The sequence below is a fragment of the Mustela putorius genome, unplaced genomic scaffold (assembly GCF_011764305.1).
Source record: "Mustela putorius furo isolate JIRA1106 unplaced genomic scaffold, ASM1176430v1.1 tig00003834_pilon_pilon_pilon, whole genome shotgun sequence".
NCBI lineage: Eukaryota > Metazoa > Chordata > Mammalia > Carnivora > Mustelidae > Mustela > Mustela putorius.
In genome coordinates this window covers 99,857,010-99,878,968 of record NW_025421987.1, presented here as the reverse complement: position 1 = coordinate 99,878,968, position 21,959 = coordinate 99,857,010, and the positions used below count along the sequence as shown (strand labels likewise).

The 21,959-nt window shown below is 37.1% G+C and overlaps 1 protein-coding gene across 2 annotated transcripts in view; it reads right to left on the bottom strand.

The window, feature by feature from the left end:
- The window catches only part of HSPBAP1 (HSPB1 associated protein 1), a 59,355-nt gene that overhangs the window by 22,264 nt on the left and 15,132 nt on the right, over window positions 1-21,959 (bottom strand). For both annotated transcript variants that reach the window (XM_013052673.2, XM_004745455.3), the window contains one exon: window positions 12,825-13,006. In XM_013052673.2, the coding sequence (XP_012908127.2) occupies window positions 12,825-13,006 (182 nt within the window). The remainder of the gene's footprint in view (window positions 1-12,824; window positions 13,007-21,959) is intronic.

Genomic DNA, 21,959 nt, shown 5'->3' with positions numbered 1-21,959 from the left:
CTACAGACAAATTTATTTTCTCTTCTGCCAAAAATTGCTGTTTTTAAATTATCTGAAAAACTGTCATGGCTCTTCTTTTTTTTAACACCTAAACTCAGTAGCATTAACTTTCCCCTCCAGTTGTTATCTTCTCAACTACCTTTGTCAACAGCACTCTTAAGCCTGACTCCCCAACCCCAGACACAGCCTACATGAAACCCTGTCTATGGACAGCACTGAATGACCTGGACATTATACCATTCATGTACTATCGGACAGTTTCAGCAACGGAATTATGCCATAGCTCATCTTGGCTTGCCTGCCTTTTTCTTAGGAATGGTGGCCTAGCTATACTAGCCTATATCTCTTCAGCCTTGACTTACTAACAGATTGTAGGAAAAAGCCATGGGATTCTACATTTATCCCTCTTAAATTAAATCTTATTTCATTTCTGCCTGGCATTTTACAATGTTTAAATCAACTTGTCTACAAGACTCCCAAGCCTTATCTCAAGTCCTAACTTCTCTCCTATTTAAGGCCAGACCCACCATTTCAATTGCTAACAGGTTATCACCACCTGGTTATTGAATTTTTATAGCAGGCCAGACCCCAGTACTAACATTTCATGTGTATTATCTCTCTTAATCCTTATGAGATTGAAGGTCGATACACCCATTTAACTCATTTTTCTACGTGGAACCCAAGGGATGCAACTTTTGACAGTACTGTTAAAAACAAAACAAAACAAAACACGCATACATTCTTGTCTGTCATAACAAGTGGGAGGAGGGTGCTACTGGTATTCAGTGTACAGAGGTCAGGAGGCAGCTCAACACAACAAAGAAAGGTTCTGTATCTTGCACAATTTTCATACTGCTGAAAAATGTGATTCTAATTCCCTGAAAGTAGGACTCCAACTCCACTTCACATAACATCAGAAGATCTTTGGCATGGTTTTCATATATACTGAGTTTTCCTGAAACAAAAATACTCAGTAAGTCAAGAGAGGACTATGCTTTGTGTTCTGTGCAGCTTTACCAGGAGTTGCTCACCATTTTGAAAAGCAGACCACCAACAGCACTGCAACGCATAACTTTTGGGCCAGCAATATATCCACCAAGATCAGTCTGTGCCTATATTATCTCATAGTAATAACTCTACAAGTATAGATACAAATATACTTATTTAGCCTCATTTAAAAATGTTAAGTATACAATTTTGGAAATACTCTGTGGGACTTCATCTTAATTCTTAAAAATTGAACCTTTCCTTGCAGGTCACAAGTAGGTACAGGTATCTGATTAGTTCATTATGACTCCTAATATAGTCAGGTTTGAATAAATATACATTAAATCACATATTTCTGCTTAAATTCTCCTGTATTTTATAGCAGGGGCATTTCAATTGTTTTTAAAAATTATGTGTGAAGGTATGTGTGAAATGCCGCAAATGGCATTCCGGAATAGTGAAGGGGACGCAGGCTCTGGTAGGAGACCTCTGCCCCACCATCTCTACAGCTCTCCTGGTATAGACCACACACCTCCCTGCTTTTGCTTCTGCTGTTCCCTCTGCCAGCAGCTCTCCCACACCCCAGTTCACATTTCTCTTTGAAGACCCAGTGTAAATGCCACTTCTTTAAATGCTTCCACTCCCCCTCATGCAACCGTGTCATTCTCTCTTGGTCTCTTCCTTCTGAAGAACTTTGACTCTTTTTGCCTCTGACCCAGTCTCCTCACTACAGCAAGAGCAATCTTTTTTTTTTTTTTTAAAGATTTTTATTTATTTATTTGTCAGAGAGAGAGCGAGCGAGAGCGAGCACAGGCAGACAGAGTGGAAGGCAGAGTCAGAGGGAGAAGCAGGCTCCCTGCGGAGCAAGGAGCCCGATGTGGGACTCGATCCCAGGACGCTGGGATCATGACCTGAGCCGAAGGCAGCTGCTTAACCAACTGAGCCACCCAGGCGTCCCGACAGCAAGAGCAATCTTTTAAAAATTTTAAGACCTGTCACTCCCTTGCTTTACATTTAGAATTAGGTCCAAATGCCTCAGTCATGGGCCTGTATGACGAGGGCCCTCTTACCTTTCTGATGCCTTCTAACCCTCTGCATATCTCATTGGCCAGGCTTTAGTCACAATGGCTTTTTTTTTTTTGCCCCCAAAAGGGTAAATTTTCCCTTCTTCAAGGGCTTTGCATATGCTATTCACTCTGTTTAGAAAGCTCCTGACCCTCCCTTCACATGGCTAGCTTCTCATTTTTTAGGAATCAGCTTAAATTTATCATATCCTTGGAGAAAGCTTCCCAACTTACCCTATGTAAAGGAAGTCCCTCTCCTGTTGTTCTTAATTTGGGCCCATTTTTGTTTACTTCATAACACTTAGGACAATTGGCCATTACTGGTTAGAGTCACTGGTCTGTCTTCTCCACTAGAATATGAGCTCCCTGAGGAAAGGGGACCAGGGCTCTGCGACTATCTAGCCTAGCACAGTACCTGAAAAACAGGCATTTGTAGAATGAATAAACACTCACATTTTACAGTCTTTTTCTGTCTTTTCATCACTTACATACCTCACTAGTTTCAGCAACTGGCAGAGTCTAACATAGCAGAGCTTAAATCTAGTTTCCACATTTATCTATCCTTACCACATTTATCTATCCTTACCTTACCTTACCTTCAATGTTTTTTACTGGCTGGCGTACTTAATTACTCTGTTTTGCTCTGGAATCCTTTTTTTTTCCCTTGGGCGAATATAAATCTGGTAGGTATGGTCCTGGGATTCTTTCATCATTCCAGGCCAGTGCCCAAGTCTAAACAATTCTAACACAAAGCAAATGACAACAGTCATTTGGGAGAGCCTCACCTAGAACTTAGCAAGCTCCTTCACAGTCTGCAATATCAGAAAAAGAGCATTGCAGACCAGTGTGCATCAGTGTTGGCCCTGGTTTCTGGAGTAAATGGAATGTGGTATCCATTCAAAAGGATGGCATATGGTTTTGGAGGTGATTTACTTAATCACATACCTGGACTGACTACTTCATTATGTCTTCTAGTGTAGTCACTGAGCATGAACACACCAAAATATATGCTGTTTTATTTTAAATTACTTCCTTTAAAATGTTCCTTTCTGTCACAAGTAAGGTATTTTTAACAATTTTTTAAAATTACATGCGAAGGTAACTATGTCATCTACAAGTTGTATTTCAAGATCATAAATGGAATGCAGGAGCTGAGGGAGTTGAGAATCAGGACCACACCAAATCTACTTAAATCAACATAACTGACTGATAACATGGGATATGCTAATCAAGGATGGAGACTGTAAGACATAAACATTTCTATTATCATATTAAAACTTTACAATGTAGTTGGAGATATCAACTTGAAACAATATAAATAACCAAAAAAAAAAAAAAGCCACAGGCAATGTCTATCACTATCACACAATGGTTCAATAAATTAAGAGGTCAAGAACAATTGAATTTGGCTTTCACCCTTCTCAGTCTCTTTTCCCTTCCTCTGCTCCAGTGAGAAATACAGCAGATTGCTAACCTATGGAATTAGCCATGAAATAAATGACTGTCAATAATCTTGCCCCAAGCATCTGGCCATAGGAACTCCCCTTGAAACTGCAGACCTGTGGCTTCCTGAGAACTGCTCTTCCACCAACTTCAAAAGCCTCTTTCCCCTGCTACACAGGCATTAGCCCTGAGCATCTTGAGCAATGCACAAAAGAATGATGGTACAGAGGGCAGGACTCATCTTGGAACTCTCCCTTTAAAATGATGCAATTCTCCCAGACTCTACACTTGCTTGCTCCATGCAGATACCCTGTAATAACTATACTTTCTTATTTAAATAAATGTTGCTTTAATTTTTCATGCTGTTCCATGAGCAGGATGTGGCAGAAACTGCCCGTATTCCTTTGTATCTTCCAACTGTGTTCAGGGAGATGTCCGCTAAGAGACACCCATTTTCTAGCCTCCCCTGCGGTTCAGTGGGGCTATGAGATTAAATTCTAAGTATTAAAGAGAAGTTGTTAGGGGGACTTCTGCGAAAGTTCCCCAAAAGTGAGACAGAGAGCTGAGAGCAGACTTCTGTCCTTCCTTCCTCCTTTCAGCGATATAGTTATGATGGCTATCCTGGAATGCAAGGATGTATTCCAAAGCCCTGAGGACGGAAGCCACATGCTTAGAAGGTTAAAACAGAAAGAATTAAAACTTGGGTTCTTTGGTATAACATAGCCTCCATTACAGCCCAAGCTACTGCAGCTCTGAACTCTCCTTACATGAGGGGGAAAAAAAAATCACCTGTATGCATTTAGTTAGGCAACTTCTATTCAGGGTTATCTGTTATATGCCATGAAGTCTGCTAAAGACAACAACAAAACCCCCAAACAACCACAGGCTCAAAATGGCCATCACTGAGGTTAAGGCCCTAAATCAGTAAAACAAGACTTAAAACTTAACCTAATGGCATTTCATCCCCCTCCCTGCCACAACTGTAACCTTTAACCAGTCAACATGGAATTTCTGGTTAAGAGTAGAAAATTTACTAACAGACCTCTTAAACTCCCCTTAGGAGGGCAACCTTTCCTAAACAATGCATTCTTTGCTAATACATTTCTTCCTTCTTCTTCTTCTTCTTCTTTTAATACCCTCTCTCTGCCTTTAAAAATTTGTTCAGCTCAGTGGAGTTTCCTTCTACTTGCTAGATGGGAGGTTGCCTGATTCATGAATTGTTTAATAAAGTCCAGTTAGATCTTCAAATTTACTGGGTTGTATTTTGTTTTTTTAATGGGCCTAATCCAAATTTATTCAAGAGGTTAGTCCATGAAACCTGTCTTTCCCCAATAATCCCATTCTGTAAGAGACTTTTTCCCAGGTTTATAGTTGGCTAGTCCTAAACCCCGTATCACAGAAATGTATCCCAGAAGCATACTCTTAAAGACATTTTGGGGTGGGAGTAGGGAGAGTTCTACAAACTGCTTTGAGTAGATTATGAATTTAGTAGGCTTCCCCAGGCTGGCCTGGAGAGCTAACCACCAAGATCAGCATCATTTCTCCAGGGAAAAAGAGAAAAAAAAATGTTCTCAGTCCAAATAATTGATATACAAGTAAAATGCATAGATCATAAGCAATGAAAATGACAAAAGACAATAAAACAAAGAGTCAAAAAGTCTAGATCATCAACTCTTTAATTAAAGAGGAAGATTAGATTTACTACAGAAGTGCTAATATAGGCCTGTTATAATTTGGTAGTTTGTTAGATACTCTAGTGGGGAGGGTCAATTCTAGAAGAAAATCATATCACGTTTTACTCCAGCACTTAAAGAAGTTAACCAGGAATCCAGTCTTGCTTTTTTATCCTCCTCCAACCCCAGGTAATCAGCCCTGATTCCCAGCTGCTTCTCAGAACCTATCTAGGAAGTTTATTGGCAGTTAAGAGATGCCTTAAGAGAAACAGGTGGAAATAACACATTATAGTGTTTCAGGATAAAAATAAATGTAGCACAGCTTCTGTAGAGAATGAGCATTATAAGCAAAATTTATTGTTCACTCGTAGTTGAAAACTGGCTGACCAACAAAAATGAACTTCATTTATAACACAAAAGTAGGGCAGGTACTTTATTCTCTTTCCTTCAGGTGGCCCTGCCTTGTGATGTAAATATAACAGCAATGGGGATCCGTTTTGAAAATTGTTTAATTAAAAATGTTCCCAACACTTTAAATAGGAGGCTTTAAAGCTCTGCTTGAATTAAAAAAAAAATTCAAAATGTCTACACTTCAATATTCTAGATTATGCATAATATTCTAAAACTATTAGTATGTTTAAGTGATAATATAATGTTAGGAACAATACTGAATTCTAATAGCACATTTTATACTGTTCAATCCTAAGGTTCGATTTCTGCATTCTACTTCAAAGTCCCATGGGAGGCCAGTCTTATTTTATTTAGGTTAGTGTCTTCAGGGCCTCACACAATGAGTACAACAAATGCTCAAAAATTGCTGAGTTACTGGGGTGCCTGGGTAGCTCAGTCGTTAAGCGTCTGCCTTCAGCTCAGGTCACGATCCCAGGGTTCTGGGATTGAGTCCCACATCGAGTCCCACATGCAGCCCCGCATCAAGCCCTGCACTGAGCTCTGCACCAGGCTCCCTGCTCAGCAGGAAGCCTGCGTCTCCCTCTCCCACTCCCCTAGCTTGTGTTCCCTCTCTCGCTGGGTCCTACTCTGTCAAATAAATAAAGTCTTTGTTAAAAAAAATTTTCTGAGTTACTGATCTAGGTAACTAGATCTATTTTTATGCTGAACTTGAGTAACTCCTAAATCTGTTTCAATTAACAAGTTAAATAATTATTCCAGGATCAAACACCGTCTTGAAAATGTTGTACAAGTAACCAAGTCTGCCATAATTTTAGCTTTAATCAAAGAACTGAAGAAAACTAGTAAATGCTTATAACACAGAATAGCGGCTTTTTTTTTTTTTTAAGCTTACCATGTAAACACTGCCAAAAAATAATCTATTCTTAAACCATTTCATTCTACAAGGTATATTTTGAGTTAGGGTACTCTCAGAGCCCAGATTCAGTATGAGCTAGTTAGTGCAAGCTCTAGGCTCTGAGAACACTCCAACTCAAAACTATTTTTTCTTTTACCTATAAATACTGTTTGGGTGATTCATAGTCATGGTTAATTTGATTCTATTTGTCACATAAAAACTTGTCTCATTCTACTAATTCTCCATGCCTAGATCAAAAAATATAGAAAAACTGATTATACGTAATTCCATAATGAGTCTTTTTGCCTTAAAAAAAGGCACGATATTGGTTAAAACAACAAAAATGAAACTTTAAAACAATACAATTATAATTACAATAAAACTTTTAAAGGATAAATACTTCAGTTTAAGTTTTAAACAGACCCTTAAATGTACATTATAAATTACCAAGTACTTAGGCTCTTTCTTCCTTAGGAAACAACCATAGGTAACATAAACAGGAAAGAGATAGTTAGCTTTCTACACACATAGGCTTGAATAAAAACTCAAATTCTTACACTCCAATTTGCCTCATCAGAAAGCATCACTAACCATCAAACCCTTTTAATCATTACTAAACCACCTGGCTGAATTTCAAGATACTCTCGTAACTACGTTATAAAGTCCAAGACAGGTCAGAACTATTCTTCCAAGTATTGCATTTTGTGCAATTCTGTGTCCTGGTGACTTAACATGGCTCCAGACTCACAGCAGCCAATCTCAATCACAACACTAAATGGAACCTATCTGGGAAACATTCTCAGGGCAAAATCATTTTTGATATAGGTTGATTCGAATAGCTTCAATTATGATGATTCTTATTGATAATTACAAAAGATAAGACCTATTATTCTCATCTAATGAGTGAAAGAAATTTTATGTGATATTGTCACAAATACCCTACCTTTCTTGGGAAGTAGAGAACAAAATGTTCCAAATTAAGTTTTATTTAGATTTTCAATGATGTGATAGGACAACTAAAAAAGAATGGGACTAATTTCATTTGCCAAACATGAAAGCCAGTTAAGTGTCAAAATCACAACTGTTGGCCCCCTCTAAGACTCTAGGATATTTTTCAATCATATCAGTATATGCACTAGTGTATTTACCAGTATATATAAATCTTATATATTTATCGGTAGATAATTTTAATTTGTGGAAGCAAAGGGTTAATAGATGGAAATTTTAGAGTTTATAAGTAAAAAACTTATAAAACTAGTAGAAACCTGAAGAGAGCTAAGAAATTCTTATCAAGATTGACAAATGCTATGATTAACTAAAAGCCACAGAAAATTTGACAAAGGTGAAACTAGGGGTATAAATTAAAGCATTCCTTGAACGATGCTAAGAACCAAAGAACTATCAAAACAAGAAATGGTAAGATAAAACAAAAATTCTCTTCTGTAATCATTCAAGTACCTATTATGTATTCAGCACCATGTTAGCAGTTTAGGAGAATAAAAAGTTATAAAACATAGTCCCTGTTCCCAAGGAGCTAACATTGTTAGAGAAACAAGACACATATATTCTATGCCACACATCATTTAAATAACAATTCAAATAAAACATACAGGCATGAAGGCAAGGGATGGATAGCCATGGGTACGGTGGTTGAGAAGGCTTCATAGCCAAGACTGAATCTGAGCCGGACCCTAAGAAGTAGAATTTTAAGAGACAGAAGTTGGGAAGAGCAGGAGCAAAAGTCAGAAGATGACATAGGACAAAGTGGTCCAGCCCACAGCAAGGAGACAACAGGGACATACGCCTAGGGGACAGGTCACATTAGTCATATTGGGGAGAGTTTTAAATGCTATTCTTATACAATTTTAAGTCATGAAATTTTAGTGAACATGATAAATATATTTCAAAATTTAATTTGTAGCATGACTTAGCATGTATCTTCATGAGAAACTGTTTTAGAATTGATTGAAGGAGGAGTCAGAACTAGAGAAATAGAGAGTAATATAGAAGTGATGTTGTAAACCAGAAGTTCTCAAGGTGGTCCGTGGACCCCCCTGGGAGTCAATGAGACCCTTTCAAAGGATCTGCAATGTTGAAATTATGTTCATAATACTATTAAGATGATATTTGCCTATTTTACTGTGTTAACATTTACATTGATGGCACAAAAAAAGTGGTGAATGAAACCGCTGGTGTCAAGATGCTGGAACCAAAATGTACCAGGCAGCATTGTATTCTTTTGTGAAAACAGCTTTATTGAGGTATAACTGATATATAATAAACAGCATATATTTAAAGTGTACAATTTTGGTGAATTTTTTACATATATGGACATGGGAGAAACTATCACTATAATCAAGATGGCAACATTTTGATCATGTCCAAGTTTCCCTGTGATCCTTAGTAACCCCTCTCCGTCTTGATATCTTTAGTCACTATAAATTTATTTACAAGTCTACAATTTTATATAAATGGAATCATATAGTAAGTATTCCTTTTTCATGCTAACACTAACCAAAGACAACCTAAACAAAGTAGAATTCAGAACAAGGAAAAACCCAGGAGAAAGAGGATCATTTCATCATGATATAAGATTGACTGATGAAGAGGACATAATAATCCAAAATGTATATGAACCTAATAACAGTTTCAAAATACATGATACAAAAACTGACCAACCTAAGCTGAAAAAGAAACATATATACAATTATAATTGGGAAATTTCCATACCTTTCTCTATACGATGGGCAGAACAAGCATACAGAAAATTAGTAGGAATGCAAGAGACTTAAACCATTGACTTTAGTGACGTTTTTAAAACGCAACAACAGAAGCATATGTATTACTTTCAAGTACACCTGGAACATTCATCGGAATGACTATATTCTGGGGGAAAAAAAGAATGAGTATATTCTGGACAGTAAACAATAAATTTCAAAGGGCTGGAATCATAAAATATGTTCTCTGACCACAGTGGATTTAATTTAATTTAACAGAAACTAACAACAGAAGATAGCTGGAAAATCCCCAAATATTTGGAAACTAAACATTATACTTCTAAATAATCCATAAGTCAAACAACACATCACAAGGGGAATTAGAAAATATTTGAACAGAATGAAAATTATTTTGGATATTGGTATCAAGAAACACAAGAACCTGAAAGCTTCTTAATACTTAAAATACTTCCCTAATGAGAAAGGTGACATTAACAAATGTCACTTTTTAAAAAATGAAGTATATGGAAATGTGTCAACATTTGGAAGATCTATATAACTCAGCAAACCAGTATTTTCCGAATGGCCAATGAGAGGCATTACAAAAGAGCCATTCTATGCAAGATGGACCAATGGATTTTATTGTAAAAGTATAAAGAGTTCATTGATTATGCATTCAGATTCTGTATTGCAACAAATAAACCTTTAAGAAACTACCTCTTGTCAAGTTTGGCGGAGTATTTCTTTTTTAAAGATTTTATTTATTTGAAAGAGAGAGAATGAGAGAGCAAGAACATGAGCAGGGGAGGGGCAGAGGAAGAAGCAGACTCCCTGATGCAGGACTTGATCACTGGACTCCAAGATCATGACCTGAGCCAAAGGCAGTTGCTTAACCAACTGAGCCACTTAGGCATCCCAAGTTTGGTGGAGTATTAAAAAAAATTCACAATTATCTTAAAAAGTTTCTAAAATAGTCCTATTTTTTTCAGCTGCATATGTGTGTGAGCAACATATTCCTCATATACTTCAAACAAACCAACAAATTTTAAGACTATACAAGGAAGCAGAATATAGCTGTCTTCTATGAAGGCAGACATTAACAAGTCTTGCAAAAATGTAAAAACAATGCCAGTCCTCTCAAAACAAATTAAAAAAAAATTTGATTATAGTTATTTTCATAAAAATGTTATGTTCACATAATAATGATTTTATTGAGCCTGGTGGTGGGTATTGTGGAGGGCACGTACTGCATGGAGCACTGGGTGTGGTGTATAAACAATGAATTTTGGAGCACTGGAAAGAAAATAAAATGAAATGAAAAACAAAAACAAAACAAAAATAAATGAATTAATAAAAATTCATCTGTTTTAATGTTTAACTACCCACCATTTTATACCAGATGGAAGAAAGCTTAAAACAGTAAAGTAATAAGACTAGGTGAATGAATGAATTATGGTGATGAAAGGAAAACATCTTAGATACCTGTGATGTAAGACTTGGTGCTCAGAAATCTCTGAGATTTTAAAAAATGATATAATCATAATAAATTTTGTTATTCATAGCAGATTTCCCTGTTCTAATCCAGTGGATTAATCACCATAATGTGAGCTGACAGAAAACTCATTTCAAATGAAAACACCAGGTTGTATAAGAGCTCAATTAGAATTCCGGCACACTACCAAAAGGCACTTACTGGACAGGACACATACCTGCCCCGGGCTTCATGCCTGGGCTGAGATGAAGTGACTGAGAGTCAGGGAGTCATATGGGAGATTCAAGCAAGGCAGAGCAAGCCCAGACTCAGCTGACATGGAAGTCCTTACCCCGCTGTGGGGTCCCTAAAATACTGGATGTCTTCAGACCCTGTGTATGCATACAGTGTGGCAGATAAAGCTCACAGGACAGACTGCTTGGGTCACTCTTTTCTTAGCTGCAGATTTTCAGAAAAGGTTTACTTTTTGTGCCTCTTTTCTCTTCCAACAGGGATAATTATTATATTATATGGTTACTTGATGATTATAAATGTAAAACACTTAGAAAAATACCAAGGATAAGAAGTACTCAATAAATATGACTATTACACAATGTTTTACCTGAAACATGGAATATAAAAGTACTAGTCTAATCTACAGGATAGGTGAGAGTACAAGAAATATAATAAAAGACTCTAAAAGTTAACTATGATATCTACAAGTTCCAGGGTTAAAGACTCATAAAGTGGTCACAGATAATGTTATAAGAAAAAAAATTATCTCAAAAGTATCATTTAAAAATGCGTAAATAGGTTTGGTATAGACTTTGGATTCAGAAAGCATCTACAGAATGTTTTCAAAACTGATGCATTCTTTCATAGTTATAAGAAGAATATATTTTCAACTAACAATTCTGAGACAAGTGATACATTTTCCCTTTTTAAATAAAAAGCAAAATTTAAGTAAGCATTAAAAAAAATTTTTAAAGCTACAAATTATTGATCACTGTATTATATAACTACGTAACCTCAGCATCTACACCTTGACTTGAAGCGAAAACAGAAAAACACAGGCTGAATGGAAAAGGAAATGGGTGATGTGGATTAAGGAGTGCTGGGCAGGGGGTGATCTATGGGATGCGGAATCACTATGTTGTACACCTGAAACATTACAATGCATGTTAACAAACTGGAATTTAAATACAAACTTAAAAACAAGTTTTTTGGACTGGCAGCCTATGTGAGAGGGAAGTCCAGCAAGGGGGTGATGGTGACGAGCAGGAGGAGAGCAGTCCAGGGGGCTCGGTTCTGACAGCACAACGGCCTGCAGTGATGGCGGAATACTTCTCTGGACAAAGGATCAGGGGCAGGATAAAGGACTCTGGAGCCCTGACCTGATTGTGGGTAAGGCAGAGTCATCCAAACAGCTTCCTGGAACTACTCCCATTCCTGCCTCATGCCCAAGACACACACAGAAAACAGAACAGGGAGTTTGCAAAATCACCCCACAAAATAAGCTGGCAGTTTGGGGTAGAAAATATTTAAAAAAGGATATGGTGGTATGCAAACTCTGCTGTCAGTTGTGTCAACACATGACAAAGAGTTTCCACATTCTTACTTCTGCAAGCACTCCCATACTTCTGCAGGACTTCTGCAATCAAACACCAGGAGCCCAGCACTCTCTGCCCCGGGCCATTAACCTGTACTAACCCCTCAGAGCACGAAAGGATGGCAGCAGCAGCCTGGAATGCTTCCAGGATTTCGCCAATGCTTCTTCAAGTAATAATCAATGCTGTACTTCCATCTGCCTCACTAACAGAATAAAAACATTTATGTAGGCCAGGGGGAAATAAAGTTCTATACACAATCTACACTTCCATATTCATATACAACAAGCTGGGCACTGTTTAAAGGTGAACGAGGGAGTATGGAAGAAGTTTGTGAGTAGGAAAACAGTGACAAAGCTGCTCATCCGTGTGAGCCAAACATTACACTTCACCTGGGCAAATCTTTTAGCTTGAATGGATAAAATACTTAAGACACACAGTGACTACTTTTGAGAGAAGATGACAGTGAAAGAATAAGGTACCAGATAAGTTCTAATTTGTGATCTTTTCTCAAGAATAAATTACTACCATGGTTAAAAGGAATGCATTGACTTACCTGGAAAATATCTGCCTTGTTGTCAAATAGGCTGACAAAATATTTGTAGTCGGCATAAGCCCAGAATTTGGAATGATCATAATCTCTAAATGGTCCAGACATAGTAGGCTGGCCACAGTTCCAGGTCAGGAACTCTTCAAGTGTAGCTTCCACATAATTACATGCCGTTTCAAACTGCGGAACTGCAATGGAGAAGGACCCAATTTTAAATGTACACTGAACACAATTTCCAGATACTATTGTTTTTTTTAAATGAAGATAATTTCAACCAAAAAGATGTTCACTATCACTTAACATAAATTAAAAATTAATTTTGTGCTTGCTATATAATTAGAACCGTCTACAACACTAACAATACAAAATGATTTAACATAAAGGTAAAAAACAAGGTTTTAACTTGACAATTAAACAGTACCCTTAGTATATCCTGATTCAGTAATCCAGCAGTATATTCAACTTTTTTAAAAGATTTTATTTATTCATTTGACAGAGAGAGAGAGACAGAGAGCACAAGTATGGAGAGGGATAGAGAGAGAGGGGGAAGCAGACTCTCCGCTGAACAGAGCAAGACATGGGACTCCATCCCAGGACCCTGAGATCATGACCTGAGCTGAAGGCAGATGCTTAATTGTCTGAGCCACCCAGGTGCCCCAGTGGTATACTTTAGATAATTAATTTTCCAATACATTTTCAGAGGTCTGTGAGATCTAAACTGTTTTCACAATCATACTTTCATGTTTTTCATTCTCATTCCCCTATGAGTGTACAGCGGAGTTTACCAGAAGCTACATGACATTAGTTGATGTCACTGCTGTGACTGCTAGTAGAATACGTATTTATGTACTTGTATTTTAATGATGTCTCAGTTTTAATTTACAATATGGTAAGCATCGCTAGATAGACTCCACACTGACAAAAGCTCATTGGGAAACTCAATAATTTTTTTAAAGGTATAACATTTATTGCATTTCCAAATACTACAGAAAATATGGAAAGCTGCATAAAGTTGTATGTCATCTCTGTGCAGGGGCCATGCTAGTCTCCTTTGTACTGGGAACTCAATAATTTTTAAGTGCAAAAGGATCCTGAGATAAAAATTTTGAGAGCTACTTCTTCAGATTAAGAAGGAAAAAAAGCAAAGACCTCTTTTGAAAATTTTCTGACTTTATATTGCACACATACCATAAAAGCTCCTCAGAATCATTAAGTGGCCAATGGCAACTTAAAGTCTGTTCATTTTTTAAAAAGATTTTATTTACTTATTTATTTGACAGAGAAAGAGAGACAGCGAGAGAGGGAACACAACCAAGGGGAGTGGGAGAGGGAGAAGCAGGCTTCCTGCTTGAGCAAGGACCATGATGCAGGGCTCGATCCCAGGGTCCAGGGACCACGACCTAAGCCGAAGGCAGACACATAATGACTGAGCCACCCAGGCGCCCCTAAAGTCTGTTCATTTATTCATTAACTCATTTATTTCAGAATTGTTTATAAAGTACTTAACTGGTAACTAGCACTGTGCTCAGGCTTGTAGGAACATAAAAGAGATGTAAGACTCTAGGATCGAGAACATATTTAGACAAAGATAAAGCTTTAGCTAGAATAATGGGAAATTTGAGGCATTACTTAATTAAATGCAAAATCTTGTGCCACAGACACATAGGAAAGGCAAAGACCCAAAGAAGAGGGTTGATCAGGAAAGCTTAGAGAGAAGACTACTATCTATCCAGAATGGTTCGTTACTATGGGCATGACTCATGTATATAAGAATTATTCTTCCAATAGTGATAAAATGAATTTTTTTTGGTAAAAAGCAGAATATTTTCAATGCACACTCACTGGGAGGTTAATATTCAAGAATTCTGATTATGATCAGCATGAAATCCTTTTAAGAGATATAGATGTTCTGCATGTAAATCAGTTAGCACAATAGCTGATACACAGCAGATGCTCAATAACAATTAGGCACTAATTCTAATCCTTACATTAACTTTAAAAGTTAGTTGAGTTAGTAGCAAGAGGAGAAAGGTATTCAAACTCTTCTTTCAACAGCTTCTATCTTTTCCCTCCATTTCTGCCTGAACTGCCTAGGATTATCTTGACCATCTTTCCCCCCACTCCTCTCTTTTTCCTGTAACTCAAAATGGCAGAGAAGTAACAGAGGGGAGGGTGTATGCCAGAGAGTCATCCTAACTCATCTACTTCATCAACTTATCATCTGACTTTGAGAAGCAGGAAGATTTTATAGGAGTACATTTATCTAAAAGATAAAAATCTGCAATATTTAAAAACGATTTAAATTTGACAATTTTTGAGAAGCACTCAGAACAGTGCCTGCCACTTAGTAACCCATCTATCTATCTATCTATCTATATATATATATATATATTCTTAATATTATCAACATCATCGTTAAGAATTTACCCCACCAACAGGGGCACCTGGGTGGTTCAGTTGGTTCAATGTCTGCCTTCGGCTCAGGTCATGATCCTGGGACCCAAGGATCGAGCCCTGTGTTGGGCTCCCTGCTCAGCAGGCAGCCTGCTTCTCCCTCTGCCTTTGCCGCTCCCCTCCACTTGAACCCTCTCTCAAATAAATAAAATCTTAGGGGAAAAAAAAAAAGAATTTACCCCAACAATATAGGAATACACAGTTTTTTTTGTTTTTTTGTTTTTTTTTTAAACAAACAAAAACCCATGTGGCAAGAAAGCTGCATGGTTCTGGGAAACAGGAGTCATTTCATAGTCATTTCAGTAAGCTCCAATGGAAGCCTGAAGTCATTACACTGTCTTAAGAGTTTTCTCTTCATAAAATTCAATCCAACTGATCGAACTGAATACCAAAGCCATTACTTGAGACATTTGTCCCTGGGGGGTACAGTAGTAGGCCAGTTTTCACAGGCATGTCTGCATTGCAGCCTTATCAGGAGACTTTGTATTCTGTCACAGCAAGTTCTGTACTTTAAAAAAATGAAAATCTAAAAGGGCAAAAATTACATGTGAGAACTTTAACTGTCAGGAGAAAATTACAATGAATGGAATGAATGGAAATGACAGACTTCTTTACATTTACATAGTGATTTCAAAATAGAATCTTAAATTTTTCCTTCCTGGAAGTAGCAGCACCAAAGGTACTGTTTTCATTCTGTTATCATGACAATTTCTTTCTGGGTAGTACAGTTGTTCTTAGTTTATTTCTTGCAATGCAATTATTCCTTTCTAACTTTATTATTATTGTTCTTTCATTTAACATTGAAGTAGCCTAGGCAGCTACAATTTTTATCCCACTTACTGTCAAAGTGTTAGGTAAGAAGAAGCTCAACCGAGCTCAGGATTTGGAAGGAATATATAAGTTGAGTTTGCTTCTAACTCTCATAAAAGGGAGTCCTAAAATGGGTTTTCCAGAGTAGGGAAACAAATATTTCTCTGTTTTGTTAGACTTCATCATTTTATTTTATTTTAATTTTTTAAAGATTTTATTTATTTATTTGACAGAGAGAGAGTACAAACAGGGGGAGCAGCAGGCAGAGAAAGAAGCAGGCTCTCTACTGAGCAGGGAGCCGGATGTGGGACTCTATCCCAGGACCCGGGGAACATGACCTGAACCAAAGGCAGCCGCTAAACCGACTGAGCCACCCAGGTAACCCTAGACTTCATCATTTTACAAGCAAGAAACACTGCATGGAAGGCAGGTGTACTTCTGGCCATCCTTGCACCCCCATCTACAAATGCTTTGGGTTATGTCTACCACTGTTTTTCCCAAATTACTGCCATGTCCCTGGGCCCATATGATCCAAATGAATTTGATCCAGAGTCATTTCAAAGAGCTGTGAGATGTTGTTATCTGCTTCTAAAAATAAACTAAGAGATACATATAACTCAAACAGTATAATTACTAATACTATTATCTCAAGCATTCTAGAAAAAATCAAGCTAAGATATAAAACAAAAATAAGAAATACATTCAATAGGAAGGAAACAAGGTTATAACTAATTTTAAGATCAGATGCCTGTCTTCCTAGAAAACCCACAAGAATAAACTAAAAAATTACATATACTAATAAATAGTGGGATAAAAAATAAACATACAAAAATTGGCTTTTAAAAATCTAGTCATCACAACTAGTTAGAAAAATATAATAGGTAAAAATATTTTCCTTTATACCAGCTATAAAAAGTTTATATTTATAATTAATATTTTAAGAAATCTGAAATATGAAAACCCCAAATATTTTCATTGAGAGATGAAATGGACTTTCTAGGTGATAATGACAGGTTCTAGCATAGGCAGATAACAGTATTATCACAAGGGAGATTCTTTCTGAATTAACTTAAAACAGCACTTATTGAATTTTCACTTAAAATCCCAACAGGATTTGTTTAATATGAGTACATTATTTAACTCTAAAATTCATTTAGAGGAATAAAATTCAATAACATTCAAGAAAATACTGAGAAAGAAGGGTAATTAGGGAGGATGAGTCGTTCTTTCAAATATTAAAATACGTATCAGTTGCTAAAATAGTATTTACATAACGTTTTACTGGCTTCCAAACTGATAGCTCAATACATGGTCGAAAAACAGATGTTGGAATCCGTAAGAATATAGTAATATAATAAAGACGATTTCAAACTCAGTAGGGGAAAAAAAAGAATTATTCAGTATATGGAACTAAAATAAAAGGTATTGTTATTTCCAACTTAACCTAAAAAAGTCAGTGAATACTATACAACAAAATAAACATGGAAAGGATAAAGATTAAATGTAAAAGGGAAATCAAGCTATTAGGAGAAAATATTAGAATAGAAAGGATTTCTAAGTAAACAAAATAAAAATAAAATGTTAATGAGAATGGACTATATATAGATACCAGTCCTTTTTTTTTTTCCCCCAAAGGATGAATGTCAGTTTGGGGAAAGAAGTGGCAAAACAGGCACCCTCACATGTTTTGACAGGGGAGTACATATAAACCACATTTCTGCGAAGCACTTTGCCATATGCACCAAAAGCCTTTCATTCTTTTATTCCACAAATACCTGAGTGTCCATCTGGTGCTCAGCCCATGGTGAGGGCTGACCTTGACCCTCACGAAGGTGGCTTTCTTGGGGGGAGGAGAGACTTGAAAGAGTTAATTACTTACAGATTAACCACGTGATTCTAAGCTAAGTGCTGCTGGGAAATACAAGGTGCTGGGAAACAACTGAGTGGCTGCCCCTGATTTGGGAGGCAGAGGTGCTGTGTGATCGGGAGAGACTTCCAGGAAATGACATTTGAGCTAAGCTCTGAAGGAGGAAGAGGAGTTAACTAGGGAAAGCTGCAGTAAGGGGAAAAGGGAAAGGAGAAAAGAATGGCTGGACTCTATATGCAAAGGCCTTGAACAAAGGAGAAGCAAACTTCTGGAAATGAAGCAAAGAGAGACTTCTACACCACACAAAAATTTTGGCCTTTAGCGTAAGGGTTAAGCCACCTAAGGGTTTTAAGCAGAAAAACAGGATGAGACTTGTGTTTTTAAAAACCTGTCTCTGGTTTCAATACGAAAAATGGGCTGGAAGGGGGGCAGAGGGACCAGGGATGAGACTACTGCAGCTATGTTGGTGAGAGAGAGCAGGGCAACCCTGCCTAAAGGATGGCCATGTGGCATGAGAGAAGCAGGTGGATGTGCTACATACTTAGGGTTAAGTCACAGGGTCACCAGACACTACTTGGAGGGGCAATCAGATGCCTCAGAGGTTTCTGGGTAAGCAGGTTCACGCGTAGTGCTGCTACTCGTGATAACATTCATACCCTTTGACCCAGTCATTCTTCTTCTAGGAATCTATCCCTGGGAAATAATCAGAAACCTGAATAAGATTTGTTTTCAATGATGCTCACTACAGACTTATTTATAAATTTGAAGTTTCTAAGCAATCTAAATAATCAAAACAGGAAAAAAATTCAAATTCATTATGATACTAGCATACAACAGAGTATTAGCCATTTAAAAATCACATTTAACATGAAGAGAAACTGCTCAGGACATGTGAAGGGAATAAAAAAGCAGGCTGTGAAAATTAATATAACTTTATTTTTTAAATACAAAAAGCCTGTGTAACTAGTGTATTTATAAAATACAAAAAAGCCTGTGTAACTGGTGGCCTTCTCTTGGTAATAGGAGAAAGTATTTTTAAATTTATTTGGATCTTCCCATTTTTTTAACGTTCTCTACAATGAGGAAGTCATACTTTTATTTCTTAATTATTGCTATTTCTAAATAATATTTGTTAAGCATTTACAATGTGCTAGGCACTGTCCTACATGTTTTATGCATACAAACATACTTAATCTTGAAAACATTTCTAAGATACAGAGAAGTAAAGTAACTTGCCCAAAGTCACATGATAAGCCAAAATATGAACCCAGGCAAGCTGATTCAGGAGTTAGTACTCTTATACAACCACCCTCTACTGCTTGTGGAAGTACTGCATTTATACTGAAAGAAATAAATTTAAAAAGAACAATTAAGGGGCGCCTGGGTGGCTCAGTGGGTTAAGCCGCTGCCTTCGGCTCAGGTCATGATCTCAGGGTCCTGGGATCGAGTCCACATCAGGCTCTCTGCTCAGCAGGGAGCCTGCTTCCCTCTCTCTCTCTCTGCCTGACTGTCTACTTGTGATTTCTCTCTGTCAAATGGATAAATAAAATCTTTAAAAAAAAAAAAAAGAACAATTAAGACACCCACAAAATAGAAGAAAATATTTAAAAGTCCTAAGTCTAATAAGCATCTAATATCCAGAATATATACAGTCTCCTACTTACAGTGGTTCAACGTAACACTTTCTCGACTTTATGATGGAGTGAAAGTGATACATATTCCATAGAAACCATTCTTCAGATTTTGAATTTTGACCATTTCCCTGGCTAGTGATATATACTGATACTCTCTGATGATGCTGGACTGTGGCAACAAGCAACAGCTAGCTCCCAGCCAGACCATTAGAAGGATAAACAACAGATAAACCTACAACAATTCTGTACCCATATCATCATTCTGTTTTTCACTTTTACTACCATATTCAATAAATTACGTGAGTCATCCAATACTTTATCATAAAAAAAAGGCTTTGTGTTAGATGATTTTGCTCAACTGTAAGCTGTAAGTGTTCGGAGCACATGTAAGGTAGGCTGGCCAAGCTATAATGTTTGGTAAACTAGATGTATCCTTTTATTTTAGATTTTATTTATTTATTAGAGAGAGAGAGCTTGAGTGGGGGTGGGAGGGGGGCAGAGGGAGAAGGAAACTCCCTGCTGAGCAGGGAGCCCAACGTGGGGCTCCATCCCAGGACGCTGTAATCATGACCTAAGCCCAAGGCAGACGTTTAACCAACTAAGCCACCCATGTGTCCAGTTAGGTGTATTAAATGCAGTTTTAGTTTGAGATATTTTCAACTTATGATGGGTTTATAGGGCTATCATTAGTAGAGAAAGACCTGTAAAGATCTCTTTTATACTACATAACAATGACTCTTAGAACACTACATCAAAAACTAATGATGTATTGTATGGTGACTAACATAACATAATAAAAAAAAATAAACAGCAACAACAACAACAAAAAACCCAAAACATTCCACAACAGCAAGACCAAACCTACCCTCCCCCACAAACCAAAAAACACCTCAGTTAGAAAACGGGAAGGGCACCTGGGTGGCTCAGTTGGTTAAGCCTCTACCTTCGGCTCAGGTCATGATCCCAGCATCCTGGGATCATATCTGGTATGGGTCTCCCTGCTCAGCAGGGAGTCTGCTTTTCTCTCTCCTCCTCCCCCTCCACTTATGTGCTTGTGCTCTCTCTGCTCTCTCTCTCTTTCTCACAAAAATAAATAAATAAAATCTTAGAAAATGGGCAAAGGAGTTGAATAGACCTTTTTCAAAAAAAGATCCAAATGGTCAATCAATGCATGAAAAGATACTCAACATTATTAGTCATTAGGGAAATGCATATAAAAACCATAATGAGATAACACTTCACACTCCACCAAGACAGCTGGAATAAAAAATAGGGTAAATATTGACAAAGATGTAGAGAAATTAAAACCCTCATACAGTGGGATAGGAACATAAAATGGTTCAGCTGCTTTGGAAAGTGTTTTGGCAGTTCCTCAAAATGTTAAACACAGAGTTACCATATGACTCAGCAATTCCCTTTCTAGGTATAGACTCAAAAGCAATGAAAACATATACCCACATAAAAACTTGTACATAAATGTTCATAGTAGCATTATTCATAATAGCCAAAAAGTGGAAACAACCCAAATGCCCATCAACGGATACACGGGTAAACAAAATGTGGTATATATGTATAATGGAATCTATTCAGCAAAAAAAAGAAAAAGAAATGAAATATAGACACACGCCACAACCTCGATGAATCTTGAAAACATGCTACCAGAAAGAAGCTAGACACAAAAGGCTATGTATTGAATTATTCCATTTACTTATTGAGACCATCTATTTAATGAATAAATGATATATAACGATATGATATATAAATGATACCATTTATTTACTGAAATGTCCCAAATAGGCAAATCCATAAAAACAGCAGACTAGTGGTTGCCAGGGGCTGGGGTAAAGTAGAATGGGAAGTGACCTGACTGCTTAAAGAGTACTCGGCTTCCTTAGGAAATGATAAAAATGTCTGGAATTAGACAGTAATGATGGTTGAACAACATCGTGCATATGTTAAAACCACTGAACTGTATACTTTAAAATGATAAATTTAATGTTATGTGAATTGTATCTAAATTTTTTTAAAAAATCAGTAAAAACAGAGCTGTTGCTCACAACTGCAGAGACCTTTCACTTTATCTTTAATGCTTAAGTATTAGCTTGAATGTGTCAAATCACTGTGCCTCATCAACAAAATAGGCTTATAATAGTATCATTCAAAGAGGGTTTGAAGAAGATTAAGAGAACTAATATGTATAAAGCACTCAGAAGAGTGCCTAACACAAAAGCTCTCAGTAACTGTTAGCAATTAGGGGTCGTGTTGTATTTGGAGTCTAACCAGGTGTGTGAAAAAAATTACAGTTCCTCTTTAACTCCAAATTGTCTAATAACCTCAGAGGATGGGAGATTTATTTGACTAAAACTAAGAAAGAAA